The sequence below is a fragment of the Ursus americanus genome, chromosome 3, assembly GCF_024610735.1.
Source record: "Ursus americanus isolate L20-20 chromosome 3, mUrsAme1.1.p, whole genome shotgun sequence".
NCBI classification, from domain to species: Eukaryota; Metazoa; Chordata; class Mammalia; order Carnivora; family Ursidae; genus Ursus; species Ursus americanus.
This window is the reverse complement of record NC_142129.1, coordinates 21,037,215-21,062,789: the sequence shown is the minus strand read 5'-3', so window position 1 is coordinate 21,062,789 and position 25,575 is coordinate 21,037,215. Positions and strand designations below refer to the sequence as shown.

Sequence of the window (25,575 nt, the reverse complement as noted above, 5' to 3'; positions counted from 1 at the left end):
AACTTATAATTACTGTATACTTTTAGTATGTTTCTTTTCTTTTGGATATTCTTGTGTTACTGACCTTTTTTAAAGTCAGCTTATTCAATTACATGTAAAGAGAAAAATGGATATTGGGCACCCGGCTGGCTCAGTTGGTGGAGCTCAATGAGACTCTTGATCTTGGGGTTGGGAATTTGAGCCCCATGTTGGATGTAGAGATTACTTAAAAAGTAAAATCTTTAAAACTAAGAAAAAATTCAATATATACCGCTGAGATTTTGATTGAGATTACATTAAATTTATAATTAATTTGAGGGGAACTGGCATGTTTACAACATTGAGTTTTCCCATTTAAGAACATAGTATGTCCTCTCATTTATTCAATTCTTAAGTAACATTTTATATTTTCTTCAATAGATCCTGCCTATATTAAAGTTTATTCTGAGATATTGTAAGCTCTTGTGACCATTTTAAAGGGGACTTTTCATTAAATTTTCTAATTGGTTATTACAGGTAGAGGGAAAACTGATTTTCATGTTTACCTTGCATACGATCTTGTTTTTCATTGGCATCTCTTGAATTTTTTATGAAGATAGCTATATCATCTTCAAGTGATTCTGTTTTTTCTTAATTTTTTTTTTCTTTTACTGCTTGGCTAAGATCTCCCATATAGTGTTGAATAATAGAGATAATTGGGCTTCTTTGTCTTGTTCCTGACTTGAGTGGCAATACTTAATGTTTCTCCATTAGGTTTAATTTTTGATATTTAACAAAAAATTTAGGTGAGGTAGTTTTCTTTTGTCTTCTATTTCTTACATATTAAGAGGTGTTTTTTTTTCTAATGCATAGAAAATAAATTTTATTAATTTACTCTTAGCACCACGTGAGGTTATCAGACACATTTTTTACTTTGTTAACGTGACGATTTACACTAATATAGCTTCTATTATTGAACCATCCTTCCATTCCCGGAATGAACTCTATTTGGTTACAGTGAAAACCTGGTAGAATTTTTTTGCAAGTTTATTTTTTTAAAGATTTTATTTATTAATTTGACAGAGAGAGACAGCCAGCGAGAGAGGGAACACAAGCAGGGGGAGTGGGAGAGGAAGAAGCAGGCTCCTAGTGGAGGAGCCTGATGTGGGGCTCGATCCCAGAACGCTGGGGTCACGCCCTGAGCCGAAGGCAGACGCTTAACGACTGAGCCACCCAGGCGCCCCGCAACTTTAAAAAAATTTTTGAATTTTTACTTATAGCTAAGATCAGCCTTAAATTCTTTTTTTTTTAAACTTTTTTTTTTTTAAAGATTTTTATTTATTTTATTCAACAGAGATAGAGACAGCCAGCGAGAGAGGGAACACAAGCAGGGGGAGTGGGAGAGGAAGAAGCAGGCTCATAGCGGAGGAGCCTGATGCGGGGCTCAATCCCATAACGCCGGGATCACGCCCTGAGCCGAAGGCAGACGCTTAACCGCTGTGCCACCCAGGCGCCCCGAGCCTTAAATTCTTTTTCTTCTGATTTTGTTTTCAGGGTTATGCCACTTGTTAAGTAATTGAACTTTTGATCTCTTTTGTCCTCTGATGCAGTTTAATTTGTATAACGATTATTTGTTTCTTGCGGGTTTGATAAAATTTGACTGCTAAATCATCTAGCCCTGGTCCTGTTTTTAGAGGGGTAGATAAATGAGCACTTTGAATTTATTTTATAGTGTTTTCATAAATTAAACCCCTTGATGGCATGGATCGTATTTTTTTTTTTTTTTTTAACTGTAGCCCCAGAACCTAATAATACAGTGTTAGGCTTATAGAAAATGTTCTGAAAATTTGTTGAATGAATTTAAATGGACATGAATAGTGATTTTACTGTGCAGAAGTTTTATTTGAACTATGTTAATTTTTTTTTTTTCTTTCTTCCTTTTCTCCACAAAGTTCCACTCTTATCCTGGGGACCCAGCTTTAACTTTAGCATCTGGTATGTTGAACTTAGTGGCATTGATGATCCAGATGTAGTACAACCCTGTCTCAACTGGTATAGCAAGGTAGGACTGTATTTTAAAATCCTGGTTTTATGTTTCTGATGCCTATAAAGGGAGAAATGTGTCAAGCTTTTGTCTTCATTGGGAATAATTTAAAATACTGAGAATAGTAACAACTATAATGATTAATCAGCTGACATTTATTATTTGCATTCTGTCAGCTGCCAAGCAATCTTTATAACTTATTTAATCATTACCACTCTATGAGATAGGTACAGTTGTTATCCCTGTTTTATAGATGATGGAATGGAGCAACTGAGAGTTTGAGTATCTTGCTCAAGTCTACACAGTTCACAGTTGTAAAGTGCCCAAGCCAGCATATAAACTCAGGCAGTCTAGCTCCAGAGTCTGCCATTATGTATATTATTAAACCTATCTGATCCTGAATTTTGTTTTCAACCTATATTGATAGAAATATTTTAAACACAGTTTTCAGTGGGGTCGCATTGATTCTGTACTGCTTTTATAATACATTACTCCGTTGTGTTTGTTGAGTAAAATAGGAATATTTACTTTTCCTTCAAAGAATTTGAAATAGCTTCTGTAAATATTATGATTTTGTGCTTATAGGAAGTATAAAAATTATATTTAACAATTTTGTTCAGAGATCATTTTATACAGTAGATGCAGCCTGAAAAAATGTGAGTTTAAGTTATTGAGAAATAGGTCTTTTGGCTTTTTTGCATACCTTTTATGCTTTGTTTTTTGTTTTTGATGTATATTTATTCGACTCTCATAGCTTTTTTTTTTTTTTTTTGATAGGGGGGCTCTCTCTTTCTTGTCAAGGAGATGATAAAGCTTTAGTCTATTCACTACCTCCTGTTACTTTTATTTGCAAGTAAGGGTGAACCGATCTACTCATAGGATATTGGGAGGCACTGTAAATTCTTTCTAAGGTTTTTCATATAGAATTTCAGCTCTTTTCTGGTTGGTTTAATTGAGGAACTCTTTGACTAATTTATTTTTGGCATTTGATTATTTTCAACTTAAAATAGATGCTGACTTTTGATATTTTTCTGTATTTTTCATATATTCTTGGATTTCCTGTAATACTGTAAGATCTTTCAAGGTAGAGACAGTATTTTTAAACATTAAAAATCACCTTTACAGTGTTATGCACATAGTTGTATATACTTAGCATCTTCTAAATTCTATTGGTTCTTTTAAAAAAAATAATAATTACATTTCTGTGATACTTGAATACAATTTTCCCTTTAGCCTGTGATGTATGTGTGTATTTTAGTATACTCACACAAATCTCCTGATACTGTAGAAAGTTGCAAATTTCACTTGTTACCCCAACAGTGTGGAGAGATTATATTTGAGAACATAAAATTGTTCAGTCTTACTCACTTTTCAAGTTTGCTGCATTTATTATGAACCTCTAGAAATTAGATAAAGTCTGCACCTCTTTGAGTTTCTTGTTTTAAAGCGTTGAGGTTCTATTATTTCATAAATTTTCTCCTGCTATGTATCCGTGTGCAACCTGATAGAAAACTTATAATATGGATATGATTCACAGTCCTGAAGTCAGCATGATACAAAGGTATTACTGTTTAATATGGTTCCAGATAGTTGTGATAAGTCTTTATTTAGAAGCGAAGGGTAAGAAATAACAAAGTTCATTTGGATAAAGAATCAATCTTTTGTTATTTGAATAAGGAAAATCTTGGTTAAGTGTAATGCTTAAGGAAAAATGTTTTGACATTTTATTAGTAAAAAAATCAGCCAATTATAAATTGATTTGTGTTTCAACTCTTATAAATCTTCCTAAAAGGTAGCATTTTTGCCTTTTAAAAGAATAATGCTTACGAGTAAATCATATTTTTGTTTGGTTAGCATGCATTGCTGCTTTGTCATTAGTTAATTTTGTTAATTTTTATTTAGGAAATTTGTGGAAAGTTCACAAATTTCATAAAATATCCTTGAAGTTACTGGTTTTTTTTTTTTTAAGTTTTTATCTGAGCTTGTATTTTTGGCATTCATCCTAATAGGGGAGAGTTAGTACATTGAACATTCTTCTTTGTGGATTCTAGTTAATAGAGATTTTTACTTTATAGCTGTGTAATAGATGAGGTAGCCCAGGCTTAGAGAAAAATATAAAATTTAAGTAACCTTTTTCTCGTCATTTTGAGTCATAAGCCCTGTTTGTGATTTTTGAAATACATAGAACACTTGATAATGTTTGCTTTTCATATAATAACTTGAACTAAGAACCAAGAACAGAAAGCATAATATAACTTACATATATTATTTAATGGTTTCTATGCTTTCAGTACCAACATTGTAATGTGAGGAGTAAACACGGTGGAAGTTACAGTCTTTGCAATCTTAAGTGGCCTTAGATTAACAGTTTCTCTGCTTTTTTAAAAGTTCAGGCTCTAAAATTAGGTTTAGTTTCATCTTTTTATATCTTTCATCTTCATGAAATATATACCTATGGATATATATGTATATCTGTATATCTTCATCTCTTTTGTATCCTTCTGCTATATACCTTTGTGACTTTTGGCAAGTTACTATAATTGACTAAGCTTCAGTTTTGCCTTCAAAGTGGAAATAATAATGATACTCATGAATAGTACAATGCTTAGCACATAGTAAACACTGACGTTAGGTTAGTTGTCACTTATTGCCTACAGTAATAACTAAGCAGATCTCTTCCTTCCGTACTTTCTCTTGTGTTCCAGTAGTACCGTGAACAGGAAGCTATTCGCCTTTGCCTAAAACACTTCAGACAACACAACTATACAGAGGCCTTTGAATCGCTACAAAAAAAAACCAAGATTGCCCTGGAACATCCCATGTTAACAGATCTACATGATAAACTGGTGTTGAAGGGTGATTTTGATGCTTGTGAAGAATTGATTGAGAAAGCTGTAAATGGTATGTTTAAACAAACTTAGTTTATTAAGGTGATTTCAAATATATACAAGAAACAGTTTTTTGAAAAGAATATAATCTTACGCCAATTATTAGTTTACTTTTTTTCCCCTCTTTTTACTCTGTAAAGATTGTTAGCTTGTTGAATTATGTGCTGCTTTTATATAAGATAGATCCATAATGATACTTGGAAAAGCAAAAAAGAGGCATATTTGAACTCGCATATCTAAATCTAAATTGCCGTCTTGGGAAACCATGGAAGCACACATTTTCGTTTATGAATGCTAACATTGAGTAGCAGTAAACAATGTTACAAAAAGGCTTTAAATGTTACCTTCTGTTTTGCAGGCCTATTCCTTTATGTATTTTTGTTGATAGAAAATTACCATTTTTAATGGCATAATTTGGCATAATGGATAGTTGGATACGTTAAAAAATATTAGTAAATAGTTACAATGAATGAGGAGATTTGTACTGGAAACATCTGTGTGATGTGGATGCTACATAATTGCTGATTTTATTGGATGGTTTATGATCTGGTTTTGAAAGAAATGTGAATATTAGAACATGATATAATCTCCAAAGATAATTGTTTTGGAGGATGACATCTATTTGAATATTAAAGCTCTGGTATGGTTTGTTATTTTTAAAAAGGATCTCTTATTTTATAGAATGGTATTCTTTTAAAAAATAATCTCCCACAGTAACAAAGAACAGAATAGGTTCTATGGTATAATAGGAAAAAATATATTGGAGCGCCTAGGTGGCTCAGTCAGTTAAACATCCAGCTCTTGCTTTCGGCTCAGGTCGTGATCCAAGGATTCTGGGATTGAGTCCGGCTTTGGACTCCCTGCTCAGTGGGGAGTCGGCTTCTTCCTCTCTCTCTCCCTCTGCTCATCCCCCCTGCTCCTGCTTGCGCATGCTTGCACGCTCTCAAATAAATAAATTAAAATCTTAAAAAAAAATTTTTTTTTAAATAAATATTTGGTCTTTGTTTCCTAAAACTCTTAGAATTTGGTGGAGGGATAAGAGTGTTTTTTTGTATGCTGAGATAACAGGTGGCCGGGGTCCCTAAGCTTCAGATTTCTAGAAAGACCAAACCCTGTGTGTAGAGGGCTGAAACTTTGAGCCCCACCCCCCACCCTGACCTCCTGGGAGGGGAGAGGGGTCAGAGGTTGAGTTCAATCACCAGTGGCCAGTGTTTTCATCAATCATGTGTAAGTAGTAGAGGCTCAAAAAAAAAAAAAAAAAGCCCTAAACATTGAGGTGCTGAAGAGGGCATAGAAAACACACGCGCACGCACACGCACTTTCTCTCTCGCTCTCTCTCTGTCTCTCTCTCTCTGTCTCCATTCTCTCACTCACTCTGGTGAATTATTGAACCTGAGGGGGGTTGTGGGATTCTCAGGTTTATAGGCAGTAAATAAGTAGTACAGGTGGCCTGGGACTTGGGGTTGGAATCTGAAGTGGGGATAGTCTTGTGGGACTGAGCCCTTTAACTTATAAGGATCTGACTAGGTAACTTCAGGTAGATAGTCTCAGAATTGAATTGTTGGATACCAGTTGGTGTCAGAAAATTGGAGAAACAGCTGGTGTGAGAAAAACCCCACACATTTGGTATTAGAAACATTGTGAATAAAAACAGCTTAGTGCTCAGTATAAAACTTATGGAATGAAATTTGGTGATTTTTTTAGTAGAAAGAACTAGACTTTCTCCATTCTCTGCTTTCATGTATTTTTTTTTTAAGATTTTATTTATTTATTTGACAGAGATAGAGACAGCCAGCGAGAGAGGGAACACAAGCAGTGGGAGTGGGAGAGGAAGAAGCAGGCTCATAGCGGAGGAGCCTGATGTGGGGCTCGATCCCAGAACGCCGGGATCACGCCCTGAGCCGAAGGCAGACGCTTAACCGCTGTGCCACCCAGGCGCCCCTCTGCTTTCATGTATTTTAATCTTATCTCTGTTATCATCCATTATTATGTGCTCATTTATCAGATAGGTTGACTATTTTACAACTGAAGAAAATGGAACCAGTACTGCCTTCTTTGAGTTTATAAATTTTAAATTAACTTAAAATGAATTGCTTCTGGCTCCATTGCTTTGTAAAAACAAACCTGCCTCTCAGCCTTATACATTGGTACTGCTTATTTAATTGGTAATGATATTTGCAAATAAATGATTACTATGTTTGAAATAGAGTAAACTTTGGAGTATAAATAAATAGAATATATATTATTATTAATCTCTTCCCAAACTGTTAAAATGCCATCAATGAAAGTATAAATGTATGTATGCCATTTCCAAGAATGAATTCTATATTTTTTTAACCTGAAGATGAGGAAGTCACAAGTATTTTCATGATTTGTTAATTTTGCTTCAAATCTTTATCTTAAGGCATGTAATATATTGTTAAGGTGAATAACAATGAGAACAACAAAAACCACTGGCAACTTTATGCTACTACTAGGCTAGAAACAGTTATATTTAAAAACTGTGTCTGTGGGGCGCCTGAGTGGCTCAGTTGGTTAAGTGTCTGCCTTTGGCTCAGATCATGATCCCAGGATCCAGGGATGGAGCCCCAGATTGGGCTCCTTGCTCAGCGGGGAGCCTGCTTCTCCCTCTGCCTGCCCCCTCGCCCTGCTTGTGCTCTCTCTCTGTCAAATAAATGAATAAAATCTTTTTTTTTTTTTTAAAGATTTATTTATTTAACACAGAGAGAGACAGCCAGCGAGAGAGGGAACACAGGCAGGGGGAGTGGGAGTGGAAGAAGCAGGCTCATAGCGGAGGAGCCTGATGTGGGGCTCAATCCCATAACGCTGGGATCATGCCCTGAGCCGAAGGCAGACACTTAACCGCTGTGCCACCCAGGCGCCCCTATGAATAAAATCTTTTTAAAAATAAATAAAATAAAATAAAAACTATGTCTTGATCAATATACTCGTTTAAGAGAAACTGTTAAGATCATGCACAGCTTTGCTAGTATAGGGACTTAAGTTACCTTTCTGGCTGTAGGAAGGGCCCAAGTTTTAGGGAAAATTGGTCGTTTCTGTATTCTTGAGACTTAGAACCGACTCATATTTTTTGTACTCCTCAACTGGCTTGGAACAGTGTTTAGTTAATAAACATTCCTTCCAGGGTTGTTCAGTTTGCTGCTGACTTCACTGATGATGATTTGTTGGACAAATAAGGAAGTAAACACTGCAGAGCTTTTTGGCTTCTGCTCCACTAAAAACATAGCAGAGAAGGGCAAGAAGTTCCTGTTTGCTAAATAGGAAAGCCTAGGGAGTCAAAAGCATTTTACAATGGAGGAAACAAAAATTATGTTTGGCGTATCTTAGTGTGTTCTTCAAATATGAGTATTTGAGATATTCGAGAGAAAGTCTCTGTAATAGGCTTCCTATTTGTTAGAAACACCCCTACATTTATATTTAATTTCATTACAGGTCCAGTACCCCTGGCCAGTTATTGCTATTTTTTCCCTGACAGTGCCGGGGGTGGGAGGGGAGTAGAATCCAGTGATGATGGGCAAAAGTAATCATCTAGGAACAGGAAATATTCAAAGAAAACCTAACCTCCCTTTGCAGTGTTTATCTTATTTCCATTCAAGTTTGCTTTTGTGAGATAAGGAAGGGATAAAGTTTAATACCATGGTCCTAAAGTTTCAACTGTAGGTCTTCATCTCCTTCCCACTTTTCTTTCTCCTCTCCCTTTTCTCTCTTTCCCCTCTTCTATTATTTCTTCTCACTCCATGGTTTATGTGGTGGTTGATAATTATGTGGCAGGCCTGTTTCCCTCTCAGCATTTTTTTTTTTTTTTTTTTGGAGTGAGATCTCAAGTCTTGCTGGAGTTACCTTTGTGGCAAGGTTTTTAACTACAGATTTAATATTGTTAATAGCAATAGGGCTGTTCATATTCTGTATATCTTCTTGAGTGAGCATTGGTAGTTTGCATTTTCTAAGGACTATTCGCATTTCATCTAAATTGGTGAATTTATTGGCATAAAGTTGTTATATCTTTATGACATCTTTATGTCATATTCTGAAATTGGTGATTGCTGGTTTCTTTGTCTTTGTTTCTTTTTCTTCTATTTCATTGATTTCTACCTTTATTATTTCCTTTTTTCTACATAGTTCAGTTTTAATTTGCTCTTCTTTTTCTAGTTTCTTAAAAACGAAAGCTAAGGCCATTAACTTGAGACCTTTCTTTACTAAGCATTTGGTGTTAAAGTTATCTTCGAAATGTAACCGAGCCAACATGAATTCACTCCTTGGTGAGTCAGAAACTGCACCAGATCGAGTTGTTGCACAAAGAAAACTTTTATTTACAGCAAAGAAGGAGATCACAGGGAATGGCTTCCAAAGCTTTGACTTCCTGAGAAAGGGTGAATTGGGTTCCTTTTGTTTAGGGTTGGGATGAGTATTTAGATTGGGAAGCCTTGTCTTCATATGTAGAGGTGAGCATAAGATGACGCATGTGCCTTAAAGAAACATGCCTACACATATATTGTACGTTATGTGAATGAAGCGGAGGCTCCTCCTTGGGTGGAGATTTTAGTATTATAATGAGGTAAAGGCAGTTGTTCCTTCCAAGGTCACTCCATGGTCCTTCTGTGCAGGTGCAGGTTGGGATTTAGCTCAAAAGGTCTGGGTGGTCTGGGCCTGCGGGTGGTCTGGGCTTGCAGGAGGTCTTGTCAGGGCAGTCTCCATCACCTCAGGGGTGCTTTCAGGTTTCATTTACCTGAGTTAAGAGCTAAACAGAAAAGAATAGCTTACCGAAAAATGTAAGACAAAGGTTAGTGAGTACAAGCAGGTGGGCAGTAAAAGTGTTAGGTCTTGGGATCTAGTTGGTGACATAAAAACACTGCTAGCTGTATATCACAAATTGTGCTGTGTTGTGTTTTCATTTCTGTTCAGTTTAAAATACGTATGCATAAGGACCAGCCCTATGCCTTACTTCTCTTGTGCTTAATCTCTTGGCCAGGATATTTAGTACAAGGGTGAGATGACGTAATGATAGTGGATATCCCTATATAGTTCATGATCTCAAAACAAATGCTTTCAACATTTCCTTGTGAAGTATGTTATTTGATCTGGGGTTTTGGAGATCCTGTATTAGAGTCCTAGATTGCTAAGAGTTTATGTTATAAATGGGTATTGAATTTTACCACTTTTTCCTCTGTCTTATGTGATAACATTTTTCTTCCTAAACTCTATTAATTGAAATCAGTGATTGGTTTTCTAATGTTAAACCTCAGATATACTTAACTTTGCATTTCTCAGATAAATCTATCTTTCTCATATATTTTTTGGTCTGTTTTGGATTTAGATGGATTAATGTTTTGTTAGAATTCTTCCAACTATATTTTCATTAGTAAGATTGGCCTTGTAATTTTTATCTTACCTTTCTCTTGAGGTTTAATATCATTATTACACTGATCTCACATAATGTGTTGAGGAGTTAACCTTTTCTTCTTATAATCTGTGTATGTGTAAGATTTGAATTCTTTCTCATATGCTTGGTAGAATTTGTCATTATGCTATTTGTGCTTAGAAACTGCTTGGGGAGGGGGCGCCTGGGTGGCGCAGTCGTTAAGCATCTGCCTTCGGCTCAGGGTGTGATCCCAGCTTTCTGGGATCGAGCCCCACATCAGGCTCCTCCCCTGGGAGCCTGCTTCTTCCTCTCCCACTCCCCCTGTTTGTGTTCCCTCTCTCGCTGGCTGTCTCTGTCAAATAAATAAATAAAATTAAAAAAAAAAAAAGAAATTGCTTGGGGAAAGTATTTTTGTCACAGTTCAACTTATTTAAATGTTGTAAGACTATTCAGGGTTGTTTGGTTGGTTCAGCTTTTAACAAGTTACCTTTTTCTAGGAATTTATCAGTTTCGCTTAAAATTTCAAACTTACGGGCATGAAAATATACCTAATATCCCCTTGTTTAATGTTTTCAGGATTTCTTGAAATATCTTTCATGCCTTCTATTTCTCATTTATGAATTTTTTTTCCCCCCATCACTCTCACTGTCACCAGAAATTTCTTAAGTTTATTGGTCTTTTGAGGAAACCAGTTTCTGGTTTGTTGATTCTTCCTGTTATTTGTAAAGTCTTCGACTGTTGCTGTAGTTGTCTTCTTTCTCTCTTTGGAACTAAGTTGCTGTCTTTTTGTAACTCACTAAGGTGGATGCTTGGCATATTAATTTCCAGACTTGTTATTTTCCCATATATACATTTAAGTATATAAATTCCCCTCTACTTATTTTTTAGTTGTGCTATGAAATATTTTCATTTTTGTCCAGTTCAACAATTTCATTATGAAATAATATGGCTCTTTTGTAAGCCATAGTTATATAGAAATGTAGTTTTGTTTTTCATTTCTAGATTAAATACCCAAATTTCAGATTTCTTTTTTTTTTTAATTGTTAACTTATTTCTAGCATGAATGCATGGTAGTCAGAGTACATATTCTATAGAATTCTAGTTCTTTGAAATTCGATGAGACTTACTATATGGTCTAGTTTGTTTAATTTTTATAAACATGTTATACATACTTGGACAGAATATGAGTTCTTTATTTATTGGGGCAGTTTTCTGTATATATCCAGTTGGTTCAGTTTGCTAACGATGTTCCACAAATTTTCTTTACCAACAGTGATTTTCTGTCAGATTCTCTCAGCTATGAAGAAAAATATGTTAACTCTTTCTACTGTGATTTTGGAATTGCCCATCTCTTATGGATTTGTCCAATTTTGCTTTATATATTTTGAAGCCATGTTTCTAGGTATATATAATTTAAATTCTTTAATTTTTTTTTTTTAAGATTTTGTTTATTTATTTGACAGAGAGAGACAGCCAGTGAGAGAGGGAACACAAGCAGGGGGAGTGGGAGAGGAAGAAGCAGGCTCCCAGCCGAGGAGCCTGATGTGGGGCTCGATCCCAGAACGCCGGGATCACGCCCTGAGCCGAAGGCAGATGCTTAACAACTGAGCCGCCCAGGCACCCCTAAATTCTTTAATTTTAAATTAAATCTTATACCATTAGGAAATGTGTTTTTATCTCTAGTAGCATTTTTTAAAATTTTTATTTTTTGTTTCACTTCAATTAATTAACATATATTAGTTTCAGAAGTAGAGGTCAGTGATTCATTACTCTTAAATGATAGCCAGTGCTCATTACATCACGTGCCCTCCTTAATGTCCATCACTCAGTTACCCCCTCCCCTCTAGCAACCCTCAGTTTGTTTCCTATAGTTAAGAGTCTCTTATTGTTTGTCTCCCTCTCTGATTTCATCTTTTTTTATTTTTTCCTCTCTTACCTTTGATCCTTTGTTTTGTTTCTTAAATTCTACGTATGAGTGAGATCATATGATAATTATCTTTCTCTGATTGACTTTTTTCACTTAGCATAATACCCTCTAGTTCCATCCATGTCCTTCCAGATGGCAGGGTTTCAAATTTTTGATGGCTGAGTAGTATTCCTACACACACCCCACATCTTCTTTATCCATTCATCTGTCGATGAACATCTGGGCTCTTTCTACAGTTTGACTGTTGTGCTCTTGTGGACGTTGCTGCTATTAACATTGGGGTGAAGGTGCCCTTTCAGATCACATTTGTATCTTTGGGGTAAATACACAGTAGTGCAATTGCTGGGTCATGGGGTAGCTCCATTTTCAACTTTTGAGGAACCTCCATACTGTTTTTCAGAGTGGCTGTACCAGCTTGCATTCCTTCCAACAGTGTAAGAGGTTTCCCCTTTCTCTACATCCTCGCCAACATTTTTTGTTTACTGACTTGTTAATTTTAGCCATTCTGAGTGGTGTGAGGTGGTATCTCATTGTGGTTTTGATTTGTATTTCCCTGATGCCGAGTGATGTTGAGCATTTTTTCATATGTCTGTTGGCCGTTTGTATATCTTCTTTGGAGAAATGTCTGTTCATGTCTTCTGCCCATTTCTTGATTGGATTATTGGGTTTTTTGGGTGTTAAGTTTGATAAGTTCTTTATAGATTTTGGACACTAGCCCTTTATCTGATAAGACATTTGCAAATATCTTCTTCCATTTTATCAGTCGTCTTCTGGTTTTGTCGACTGTTTCCTTCCCTGCGCAAAAGTCTTTTATTTTGATGAAGTCCCAGTAGTTCATTTTTGCCTTTGTTTCCCTTGCCTTTGGAGATGTGTCAAGCAAAAAGTTGCTGTGGCCAAGTCTAGTAGTGTTTTTGCTTAAAGGCATAAATTGTCTTACATTAAGCTTTCATTGGTAAGTATTTGCATAATGTATCTTTTCTTACCTTTTTATTTTCAACCTTTCTGTTACTCTTTTTTTTCTTAAAGAAGTATCTCCTATAAATTTAGGTAAAAAAAAATCTGCCGCCTTTTGATTTGAGCATTTATTTCATTTGCATGATTGAATTAGTGGTAAATATACAGGTTTAATATTACCATTTTATTGTATATACTTTGTCATGTCCTTTATTTATTCTTTTGGTTGTTAACTCTTAAAACTTTTTAATCTTTTCATTTTTTTCTTCTTGTTTGGAAGCAACATACTTTGTTTATCTAGACTTTATGATTAGTCTAGAAATTACAGCAAGTATACATATTTAACAAAATTAATCAGTGCCTTTTCCCTTTTCCCATATTAGGACTTAGTGGACTTTCAACTCCCATCTAGTCACCTTCCAACTCATAAGTTATTGTTGTCCTTTATTTTGATACCACATTCAAAGACTATAAAATATTACTGTTCTTACACTATTCAGTGTTCAGTAATTCTACCCAAGTATTTACTAATTTTTTTGTTCTTCAGTAATATTTGCATCTTTGATCTTTTTTTTTTTAAAGACTTTATTTATTTGAGAGAGAGTGTGAGTGAGGGAGGGACAGAGGGACAAGCAGACTCCCTGCTGAGCAGGGAGCCTGACTGAGTCTTGATCTCAGGACCGTGAGATCGTGACCTGAGCTGAAGGCAGATACTTAACTGACTGAGCCACCCAGGTGCCCCGATCTTGTATCTAGGATCATTTTTCTTCTGCCTTAAGCATATATCCTTTAGGATTTCTTCTTCTCCTCCTGCTGTGCTCCTCCTCCCTTCCTCCTCCCCTTCTACCACGTACTCCTTCTTCCTTAAAGAGAGAGAGAGAGTGCTCATGCATGCGAGCAGGGGGGCAGAGGGAGAGAGAGAATCTTAAGCAGGCTCCACACCCAGCCTGGGGGGGTGCTCTGTCTCACTACCCTGAGATCACAACTGGAGCCAAAATCAAGAGTTGGACACTTAACCACCTGAGCCACCCAGGTACCCCTGTCATCTCTGTTTTGATGAGAAATGAGTTTGAAAGAACTTGGGGTATAGGTTTCAGTACTATTATATATGCTCTCTTTTTTTCCCCCTTTAAATCTTAGATGAGGTTTGAACATTTTCTTTTTTCCGCTTGGTAAAAACTTCCTAGGTTTCATTTTTTGTCATGTACTTTTTAAGAGGGTATTAACTATTGGAGACAAGAACAGCTTGTGCCTAGTTAGAACTGTATGAAATGTGTTTATTACAGTCTTAATCATAGAGGGAAAAAATGAGACGGTGTTGGACCTGGAGACTTTAAATAGTTTGAAAATTGTTAGCAACTCTGTCTTAGCATGCTTTCTCCTAAATGACATTTTCATTTCTTTTGCATAGTTTTACTTTTATCAGACCCTTCTGATTTCCTGCTTTAGATGTTTGTCAGAAATAGAAATACTAGCAACTGCCTGACTTCCTCTTAAAACATAGAAGTAATTTTTAAACTTAGGTAGTTCATAGGAATGTTTAAATGCCTCACTTTTTAATTTGTTTTTGAGACTTTCTAAAGAGTAGAATGGGTGTTGTCATATTTTTGTAGATAAGAATGTCATTATTTCAATAGAGAGACTACAGTTTTTTTGCTGAATCATATAAAATATCTAGGAATACCAAAACAAAAGGCTTATTATTAGCAAGATCTTTCAAGAATTAGAAATATAGGGAGCGTGGTGAAAGTGTTTGGGATGCAGAGGTGTCAGCTTTTCATTTATTTTTAGATCTTAAAAGGGAATTCTTTTAAATTAAAACAAGGTACTGAAAGCAATGCATTTTGAAAAAAATCTTTACCCTGCTTTAATCTTTGCAGCATTTTAATTGATTATTTCAAGGGATTTCAAGCTTATGACTATTTGAGTTCTAGAAATTAAACTTTTTCTGTTAAAAAATAAAGTTTCAGGGCACCTGGGTGGCTCAGTTGGTTCAGTGGCTGATTCTTGATTTCAGCTCAGGTCATGATCTCAGGGTCATGGGATCAAGCCCTGTGTCGGGCTCCACACTCAGCACAGAGTCTGCTTGAGAATCTCTCCTTCTCCCTCTGCCACTCACACTCTCTCTCTCTCTCTTTCTCTAAAATAAAATAAATAAAATCTTTTTAAAAAGTAAAGTTTCTGTGGCATGTAGTATTACTGTAGTATTACTGTTCATCAAAGCCTTAATGAGCATTTGCATTATTTTCTTTTTGAAGACATAAAAGAAGATTCTTAAAGCATGTCATTTCATTGAAAGTTACTGTTTCATTGAAAGTTATTATATAGCTATTCCATGTAACCTACTCCAGATCCATCTGGACTATTTATTGATAACCCAGTTTCCCTGGCAAGAGGCAGTAGTGCATATTAGAATAGATTAAATGAGAGTTGTCTTTAATTTATCATGTTTCTCTGTAAAATGCAAATACATATTTTTAAGTCGTTATAATATTTTTTGTTTGGAGTGGTTAGATGATTTAATATTATAACATGAATCAATGTCAAGAAGCTAATAATAGAGCTTGGATAGTTGGGAGTGAGAGGGATGTGAGAGGGCTGGAATTTATAGATTTCTAGCTTTTGTCTTATGTTAAGCCATGATATCTTTCAAAGAAGAGGTGTTTGGTTTGGTTTGGTTTTTATTTTGTTTTTTGATAGAACGGCTAGCTTCCCAAACAAGCCAGTGCTTATAAGGAACCACTTCCAGCCAACAGGAATGCTTCAGTAAGTAAGTAATCTAGGGTAGTGGCAAACCAGCATTCCAGAGAAGAAATGAAACATAAACTTTAGCCACAGTAGGAGTAGGTCTTCATTTAAGAGAGAGATTACACTGTTTCCTTTAAATCATAAATAATTTTTTTCAACTTTTTTTCTTTTTATTCTTTTAATACCGGATTTGTTTAATATGTAGTAGAATGATCTGGAATGGCAAGTTTTCTTTTCCAAAGTCTTGATTATTTTCATGTATTGTTGAATGGGTAAATTTTGCCATGTCTGTTACAGGGTTTTATGTTAGATTGTAATAAAAAAACTAATCTATTATATGTGTGTTAGTCCATTATATATATGTATCTATCTTTATTGTTAGTCTGGAGGGTTGAAAATATTTTGGACTTTGAGCTTTTTATACCTTTTTGTTGGGAGTCCTTAGGCGTGTTATTTAACTTCTTTGACCCTTAATTTTTTAACCTTTGCATTAATTAATAATCATTATAGTATAGGTTTAAGGACTAAATTAGTTTAACCTTTGTGGTGTCTTGCTCACAGTTGATACTCAGTAAAAGTCAGTTTTGTTTTGTTTTTCTTTTTTTGTAAGATCTTTTTTGGAAAGTTATTTCCAGATTTGATAATGCTGTATCTAAATAATTTTCTTCGTGTTTCATAAGAGTCTCCACAATAGAAGAGTAGGAGACATCAGAGAGAATTGTTGTCTTTTAGAATAGTGAAGACAAAAAGAATTCATTAGGGAGAGAGGGAGACAAATTTAAAAGTTCCTCAAATAATTTTTTTTTCAAATGTTTGCTTGACTACTCTATGCAAAATAGTGTGCCTTGTTAGGGTGTCATTGTATACTAGAAATATGCTTTCTTGGAAGTAGAAGTTTTTTCTTGTTTTTTTTTGTGTGGTTTTTTTTTTATAAAGATTTTATTTATTTATTTGACAGAGAGAGACAGCCAGTGAGAGAGGGAACACAAGCAGGGGGAGTGGGAGAGGAAGAAGCAGGCTCCCAGTGGAAGAGCCCGACATGGGGCTCGATCCCAGAACTCCGGAATCACGCCCTGAGCCAAAGGCAGACGCTTAAGGACTGAGCCACCCAGGCGCCCCTGAAAGTAGAAGTTTTATGCGCAGTTTGTTTTAATGTTAGATACTTACTAACATTAAGATGACACAGAGGAAATGTCTACCGTGTGACTAGGAAAGTCCCCCTATTTCCTGCCTTTTTTTTTCTTTTCTAAGCTTTTATTATATACTGAACATATCTGATATTGTGCTATTAACTGTCCATTATTCAGGAGAAGATTAATTTTATCTACCTAGAATAAGACCATCATAATTTCTAGTATTTTAAACTTGGAGAAGTTAATATTTTAAATTTTGTGAGTAATATCCTCTGCAAGCCTGACTGTAAATAAACTTTGGACATTTTTGTCTCTCTTTGTCCTTGTTAAAAACAACTAATGTTACTGTATAAAGCACTGATTGTAGAAATGTAGATGTGTCTAGTGATCTGTGAAGAATAGACATTTCCCAGGGGTAATAAAGGCTATGAAAATGGCTTATGTCACAATATGTTACAATAACTATGTTACAAAGTTCTTTTGAGGTTTAGAAAATAATTCCATATATTAGTTGTTTTGTGGCTTCTGGTAATTGTAGTACTCAATGCAGAAAAATTGGGAAAATAGTGAAGTACAAAGAAAAAACCCCCAATAAAAAAATCATCCTAATCCTGGAAACCAAAGAAAATCACTTAGCTTTTTGATGCATGACAGTGTTTTACTTTTTTCCACCCGTGTGTCTGTGTGTGTATTTACAGATTATTTTATGGAAATTATATAATGTTGGGGAGTTTGTTCTTTTTACTTTGAAAATTACTGACAATATTTTTGTAGGATAGTTGTGTTTGATAAAAGAAAAACAACATGAAGGTCTTGATGGGTAGAGTATTTGTAAGCTTTTTAGGTTAGTTAAGAGTGGGGGTAGAAGGATTGGTTGAAGAAACAATTAGAGAATTTAATTTTACTTGCAGTGTTCAGAAGGACTTGAAAAATCAGGGATGGGGTCCTTCATTTGAGTAGAACTGTTGATGTGATCACTCTTAAAAGAATTTCCCCCAGTGGATTATGAGTTCTCGTTCCAAGTAGTGCTATAAGGCTTAAGGAGAAAGAGGAGATGAAGACTTTCCTAAGATGAGCATAAGGTAAAATCGGCCAGACACACATAGTTCCAGTAAATATATTCGTTATAACAGTGGTGGAATCTTAGTGTGCCAGAATTTGGAAGGAACCTCTGGCCCTATCCTGCTCTTAAACACGAGTTTTATAGATAAGGAACTTACTTATCAAAGTTGTATAACTAATTACAATTAGTATAAGAGATGTAGGTAGTATGGCAATTGGTTACTGTTAAAAAAATATGGAATTTATGACTTTTCTAATTTTCTCTATTTTTGCTTTGTATTTTTCATGTGTGTAGTTTCCTTGTCTTTCTTAGTTTTCTACTCATCCCTGCATATTCCTGTCTTTTACTTTTTTCTTTCTCTTCAGTTAGCTGTTATGTAGAATTAATGCATATATTTTAAAATCATTGTCTTTATCAAATAATTATGTCTTCTGTTTAAGCTTTTTTAAAAGGATTAACTTTTATGTGTCTTTCTCAAAACTGAGTAAAATTCACTTACTATGATTTGTGTCTATAGAATTCAAAATTTATGATTCATATTTTACTAGCATCATTAACAGGAGCCCCTGTTAATTTTATCTGAAAAAAAGTTTTCCAGTTCGTGTAGCGGGAGAGTATTGGTCAGAGTAGGCTGGATGGGTAAGAATTATCAGAAAAGCCCACGGGGGAGTAGATTTTGATAGAAACACTCTCACTAAAATAAGTCTTGAATCTACTTTTTCCCCTTACTGTAACAATTAAAATATAAATGCTAATGTCTGAGTGCTAACTTTCAAAGGAAAGACGAATATTAGAACTTTCTTTTTGCAAAAATTATGAAGTCCTAAAAGCAAAGAAAAAGAGCAACTAGAGGAGTATATGGGATGGAAGTTTTCAGTTAAAATCATCTGAAAAGACTTGTAAGCTAAAGGGTGTGGTTCAGTTGAGCTGCATAATTACCCAGAAAAGAAAGAAATTAGGGAGATCTCTGTATATTACACAGTCTGTGGCAAATGTGTAAGTCATGGAGAACGGACAGTTTTATTTATAAATTCTTCAGAAAAGTATTTATGTTAGGGACTAAATGAAGCAAAAGGGAAAACCTTTTTTCAGATTGAGATCGGAGTCAAATGATAGAATTTATACTAAAGTTGTCTTTGTAAGTTATAATCTGTATTGATTCATGTCATAGAAAACCCTTGTTTAAAAAGTAAGTATATGTTGTTATATGACATAACAAGTCCAGAGGTAGATTTCATGGTTGGTCAGTTCAGTGATGCAGTTTCTTTTCCTGTCTCTGCTTTGTCATTATTGAATCGACTTCATTCTCATACCTGTGCAGATTGGCTGTACATTGCATACAGACAGGAAAATTTCCAGAAGAATAAAAGTAGATTTGTCTTCTTGGTGTGTTTATTTAGAAGCAAAGGAAACATTGGATGCATTAGCCAGAATTGGGGTCTACACCATTCTTAAATGAATGTTTGTTGAGGAGCATGGGATTAGGGCTTGATAATTATTTGGGATGAAATAAATATATATGGGGAGCTCAATCTCTGTAACCACTATGGCAGCCAGTGTAACAACTCCTCATAAGAAGTAAGTTACGAGGGCCACCTGGGTGGCACAGCGGTTAAGCGTCTGCCTTCGGCTCAGGGCGTGATTCCGGCATTGTGGGATCGAGCCCCACATCAGGCTCCTCCGCTATGAGCCTGCTTCTTCCTCTCCCACTCCCCCTGCTTGTGTTCCCTCTCTCGCTGGCTGTCTCTATCTCTGTCGAATAAATAAATAAAATCTTTAAAAAAAAAAAAAAAGAAGTAAGTTACGAATTTATTGATGAAATAAGTTCAGAAGTAAAGCAGAGTGAAACACGAGTCCCTGCCTACCACTTAAGAGCTGCATGATTTTGGTTAAGTTCCTTAGTATCTCTAAACACACATCTCCCCATCTGTAAAATGGAGATGATAATGCCTAGTTCATAAAGTTATTTTTTTAATTAAGTCATCTTTAGTCTGTCTTAACTAAGACAGAATGAATTTTAACATTTCATAAGTATTTGGTGAATATGTAACTATACTTGCACCGGTACTTTTATCTCTGTGGTTTTATACTCAAAGAAAATCATGTAAAAATGGAATTTTCACTTTAAACAGTTAGTTTTGTTTTTTCCTGAGGTTGTAAGGGCCTAGACCAAAGTTGTTGAGGCACTCATCTTCTACTCTAGTTTTCTTGTATTCGTCGTGACAAAAATGGGGAAAACATAGTAAATTTAGTATGAGCTGCCACTAAAACAAGTTGTTTACATGGTTGTATCAACTAATATTTTACTATTTATATTTGAGATAGAGTGAAAACTGAAGTGACACAGTTTCTGAAAATGTGCTATTATTAGGGTATTAGTGACATGTTAATAATTCCCCTTAATGTAGGCTTTTTTTCTTTTTTGCTATAATATAAAGTGTAAGTCAGTTAAGGTATAAATAATTCTCTCTCATTCTTTGGTATTTGCAGATGGTTTGTTCAATCAGTACATCAGTCAACAGGAATATAAGCCAAGATGGAGTCAAATCATTCCCAAAAGCACCAAAGGTAAGCCTTATTTTCTAGGTTGTGAGTGGTTTTGCTTTAATGTCTCAGTTTCATTTTTTCCAGGGTAGCTCAAGTTTTAGAGTACTTTGTGTGAGAAATGCAAGTGTTTAACATAAGACATAGGTTCCTTAACTAGATGGTGGAGTTAGCTTACTACATTAAACTTTCCTTTTAAACCTTTTTGTTTTACCACTAAAACAGAAGATTGGGCAGTTTTTACACAGAATACCCTCATAAACTGCTTTTATAGAGATGCTGTAAAATTACAGGCTTAGTGTTGTAATGCCAAATGTGTTCCTGATAAACCCTCAGTTTTGCAGAATTGCTCACTAAAGCGAACAGGGCTTATAAGAAAAGTAGAAATGGGGCATATCATTCTAAATCTATGGAACTTTTTAAGCAGATACAAATGAGAACTAGTGTCGTAACCCGAATAAAAATAAATACTGGTACAGTTAACTGTTTATAGGCATTTATATTGAGCCTCACAGTGAGTTTGGAGCCTTCAGTGCTTGGACTCATGCTTCCTTCTTTGACTTGTCGACCTTAGAGGGTATTTATCAAAACTTAAAATCTGATCTAGAGCATGGTCTTCTCCATTAATCCATTTCTTCACTTGATCTTGACTCACTGCTTTGCCAGATGATTAATATAGTGGAAAGTATAGCAACTGTTTAGTGCAATTATTTGCATTAAAAGAAGGCAGTTCTGTGGATGTTCAGCTTTTTTCTGACAGTCTTCATAAATTGCTAAGCAATTCTCTTCAATTGGGAGAAAGCTCTCCCCTGATAGTGTTAAACATTAATATACTGGAGAAAATTGCTTACGAACGTCCATAATTTCTGTTATTCAGACATCATTTCTCTTGCTTTATCAGTCATTTTTGAGGTAATTTTTGTCAGAGAGACCCATGTTGTAGCAGACAGATTGTAATTGAGTATTTGAAAACTGATGGGTTAAATATATAAAATGCAAACATATTGGCAATAAATTTATTTTAGTGTCTTACTCTGTTCTTCAAAGTGGCAATACTGACTGAGGGGAAGAAGGAAGAAAAAGATAAAACATCAGTGATAACGAGCCACAAAATCTTAACATAACTGTATTGGAAAGGAGAAAGAATTTGCGGAGAACTTCTGAATGAGAAGTCCTTGAATACAGTAGTAATGGGATGAATGCTTCAGTTTGGCATGATTATTTTCTCTATATAAGAACTAACATTTCAGTATTTTTTCGTAGTACCCTGGTGAAATTAGTAAAAGTTTGGATGGTCCCTGTTTTATATAGGAGAAAGCTGAAACATGGAAAATTATTAGCTAAAGTAATATATTTCAGTTAATAGAGGAGTAATAAAGAAACCTTAGGTTTTCTGGTTCATATCAAGACAGACATTAGAATCCTGTAACCTACTGAACCATTGAAATGAAGTTATATCTTTGTTTATATTAAGATTTAGTATAAAGTAAGATTCAATACAAGTTGAACAATAGTTCTACAGAAGTTTAAAAGTTTCCCTGATTGTATTTCAAACTGCCTGTTAAGCTCCACGATGGAAATAGGAATCAAAAGGAAGTAAATCTTTTACTTTTCAGTCAGTACTCAAAATAGGTGGTACGTAAGGTGGTAATATAAATTAATACAAAACTTGGTGACATGTTGGTTTTCAGTGGCTTAGTTGTATGAACTTTAAAACTGCTCATTATACTAATTAGGTATGCTTGGAATAGAGACCTGAGATCTAATTCTGTAGCTGCTTTCCACCTTCACTTTTTCATGCCAGTAGTTCAGAGTTTTTTGTCTTATGTTTTTGTGGAATATCCTGCGTCCTTGCTGATTTATGGCACTGGTCATAAATACATTGAAAATAGTTCCCTGTTGCATTAATAGTCTGAAAGCATTGGAAAAAAGAGCAGGGTATTTATTATAAACATAGTTATATTATTTCTTTTGAGTCTTTTACTTGTTCTTAACTTGAAAGAATAAATGTGTGTTAATTTTACTGTTCATTGCAGACTTACGAATGCAGTTACTTTGGATTTCCAGTTATTCTGTGTTATTCTTTTTTTTTTTTTTTTTAAGATTTTATTTATTTATTTGACAGAGATAGAGACAGCCAGCGAGAGAGGGAACACAAGCAGGGGGAGTGGGAGAGGAAGAAGCAGGCTCATAGCGGAGGAGCCTGATGTGGGGCTCGATCCCAGAACGCCGGGATCATGCCCTGAACCGAAGGCAGACGCCCAACCGCTGTGCCACCCAGGCGCCCCTGTGTTATTCTTTTTAAAGAACGTATTTGTTTCTCCTTCAGGTGATGGAGAAGATAACCGACCAGGAATGAGAGGGGGCCATCAGATGGTTATTGATGTTCAAACAGGTGAGGAGTATTTGCAGTGGAAAGCAAATTCTTTTAAAAATTATACATTCTAAAATAAGCACAAAGATACTTCTTCCATTCATTGCAGAGGTGAAATGTTATCAGCCGTAATAACCAATTAGACAAATAAAATAGACATTAGCTATTATGTTAAATAAATGAGGAAGTAACACATGAGAGAAGGGAGGCTGCTGCACAGTTGAAATTAGGTAACCTAAAAGAAATGTGCAGCCATTTCTGTCTGTGAGTGTGTGTGGTTTTATATGTGTTTGATTGTTGTAGTAAACTGTGGAGTATTTCTGGATTTTCAGTGCACTTATATTTTAATGCCATAATATGGGAATTATTGCAAGAGAATGAAGATATTTTTTTGAGAGAGAGAATATCAAATTAAGTAGCTTAAGTGTTAATAGATCCACTAATTGCTTAACACTGTTCACAAACCTATAAATAATTTGTTTTAGCTATTCTTCTTTTCTGCCTTTTAGACTTTATTGTATAAGTTGCTACCAAAAATTTCCCTTAGGTTTCTACAGCCTGGGATAGCTTAGATACCATTGTATTCAGAGGTTAATTCTAAAATTATAGTAGGTTTTAAGTTACCATCTGGAAAAGCAAATACCAAGAATTCAGTATAATTTTACTTTATTATTTGGTTTTAGAATACTTTACTTCAGGGAGTGCCAATATCCATTCAAGTAATATTTTACTTTTTCCGTTCTGTTACTGTGTTATGCTGATTCATAGGACCTCAGGAATAATTTTGTTGACTCATATCATAAAGTAAGGATAAAAATGATCACAATGTAGATAATAATCTCCTAGACATTAATGTAACAAGAAGTTATGATATCTCTTTTAAAATTAACTGCTAAATTTGTATAGTAACCTGTGAGCTGATTTAGGAGTATTACTAGTTTCTGTATGGAAGAGGTTCATTTCAGGGCATTTGAACTTGCTCCCCTAATGTTGGTCTGTCTCCCCAAATCCTTTCCCTCCCACAGATACAGGTTTGATTCAACTATAGAGTCTTAGGAATCCTTTCTTCTGAGAGTCCAATAAATATACATATGCGTTATTTATTTATTTATTTATTTGAGAGGAGAGAGAGACAGCGCAAGCAGGGGGAGGGGCAGAGGGAGACGGAGAAGCAGACTTACCTCTGAGTAGGGAGCCCAACATGGGGCTTGATCTCAGGACCCTGAGATCATGACCTAAGCTGAAGGCAGACGCTTAAACTGACTAAGCCACCCAGGCACCCCATGTTGTTGGTTATATTCTAATATATTTAAATTTTTTGATGATTCTGCTTATTCTTTTCTAGTATATAGACTATACTTCTTTAAGGCTGTAGTTAATCATTACCTTGGGATCAAGGTAGAAAAATTAAATGTTATGTAGAGCTTTACATTCTTTCAGGCAACATTTAATGCTTTCTGAATTTAATTTGGGTACAGAGCAGAGTTTGGGATATCTTTGGATTTGTTCTTTAGAAATCCTTCTATTTCTATTATAAAACTATTAATAGAATCAGTTATCAAGGTATTTTCATATACTGTATCATTTGTGTACCAGAGCCCTCTTATAACTGCTACCACGAGGTTGATCTTAATCATCTTCAAAGAGATTATAATTATTGTAAATCTTTGCAAGAACTTTTTCTAGTCCAGTCTTACTGACATAGCAACTAAATATAATGGTTGAGGGTTCAGTTTGTGAGAAGGGGGTATTAGACATACCTGGGTTTGAATCCTGACTTTACCACTGACTTTTTATTTGATCATGAATGAGTTATAATGATGATAAAAATGGGAATAGTATGTTATTGGAAGAGTATAATATATTTTATATATAATGTATATATTATTTATATAATATGTATTTTTATGTGCAACATTACTATACTGTATATACTGATTGGTTTTGATGAGAGAATTTTATGTAAGTCTAAAGACCTTTTTAATCTTTGGTTTTTGTTTTTGATATAATCTCACAGTGGAAATATTTTAAAACAATTTTAAAACTTTTGAAAAATAATTTAAAACAACTTGAAAAGCAGTCTTGATGGAAAAAAATAACTCACCCATAATCCCACATTTTAATTAACCAGTGTTATTTCAGTATATTTGCTTTATCTTTTATCTGTGTTGTCCTGACTGATATTTTAGAGAGGAAGGGAAACCATAAATATAAGATTTTTAGAAAAAAAAATTAAGAATTTTGCTGATAAGGATTAGGTAGAGTTAGTAGTAAAGAATGACTTTCCCCAAGTAGAGTTTCAAGAACCCAGAAGTTTTATCTTTATAAAGTTGATGCCAGAGTAGTGAAGCATAGTAGAGAGACCCAGTCATTATTTTAAGTATTCATTTTAAGGATTTCCGGAGCAAGGGCTCTTAATCTGGTGAAGTTATATACAAAATTTTGTTTGTATGTACATTTTTCTAGGAAGAGAATCCATGAATTCAGATCATCAAAGGGACTCTTAACTCAAAAAGTTAATAAAGTCTTTACTAGTATAAAACTTCATAAAGTTCATTTCAT

The 25,575-nt window shown here is 34.9% G+C and overlaps 1 protein-coding gene across 12 annotated transcripts in view; it reads left to right on the top strand.

Annotated features, from left to right (window-relative positions):
- Positions 1–25,575, top strand: part of MKLN1 (muskelin 1) — a 331,746-nt gene that overhangs the window by 221,469 nt on the left and 84,702 nt on the right. For 11 of the 12 annotated variants that reach the window (XR_015723840.1, XR_015723838.1, XR_015723836.1 and 8 more), the window contains 4 exons: positions 1,911–2,020; positions 4,711–4,903; positions 20,586–20,663; positions 22,969–23,034. Coding sequence is in view for 4 of the 12 variants with exons in the window: in XM_087860825.1 (XP_087716951.1) it covers positions 1,911–2,020; positions 4,711–4,903; positions 20,586–20,663; positions 22,969–23,034 (447 nt within the window). In the remaining 8 variants the exon portion in view is untranslated. Of the gene's footprint in view, positions 1–1,910; positions 2,021–4,707; positions 4,904–20,585; positions 20,664–22,968; positions 23,035–25,575 lie in introns of those variants that run through there. The other variant, XM_087860827.1, reaches the window with a different exon arrangement.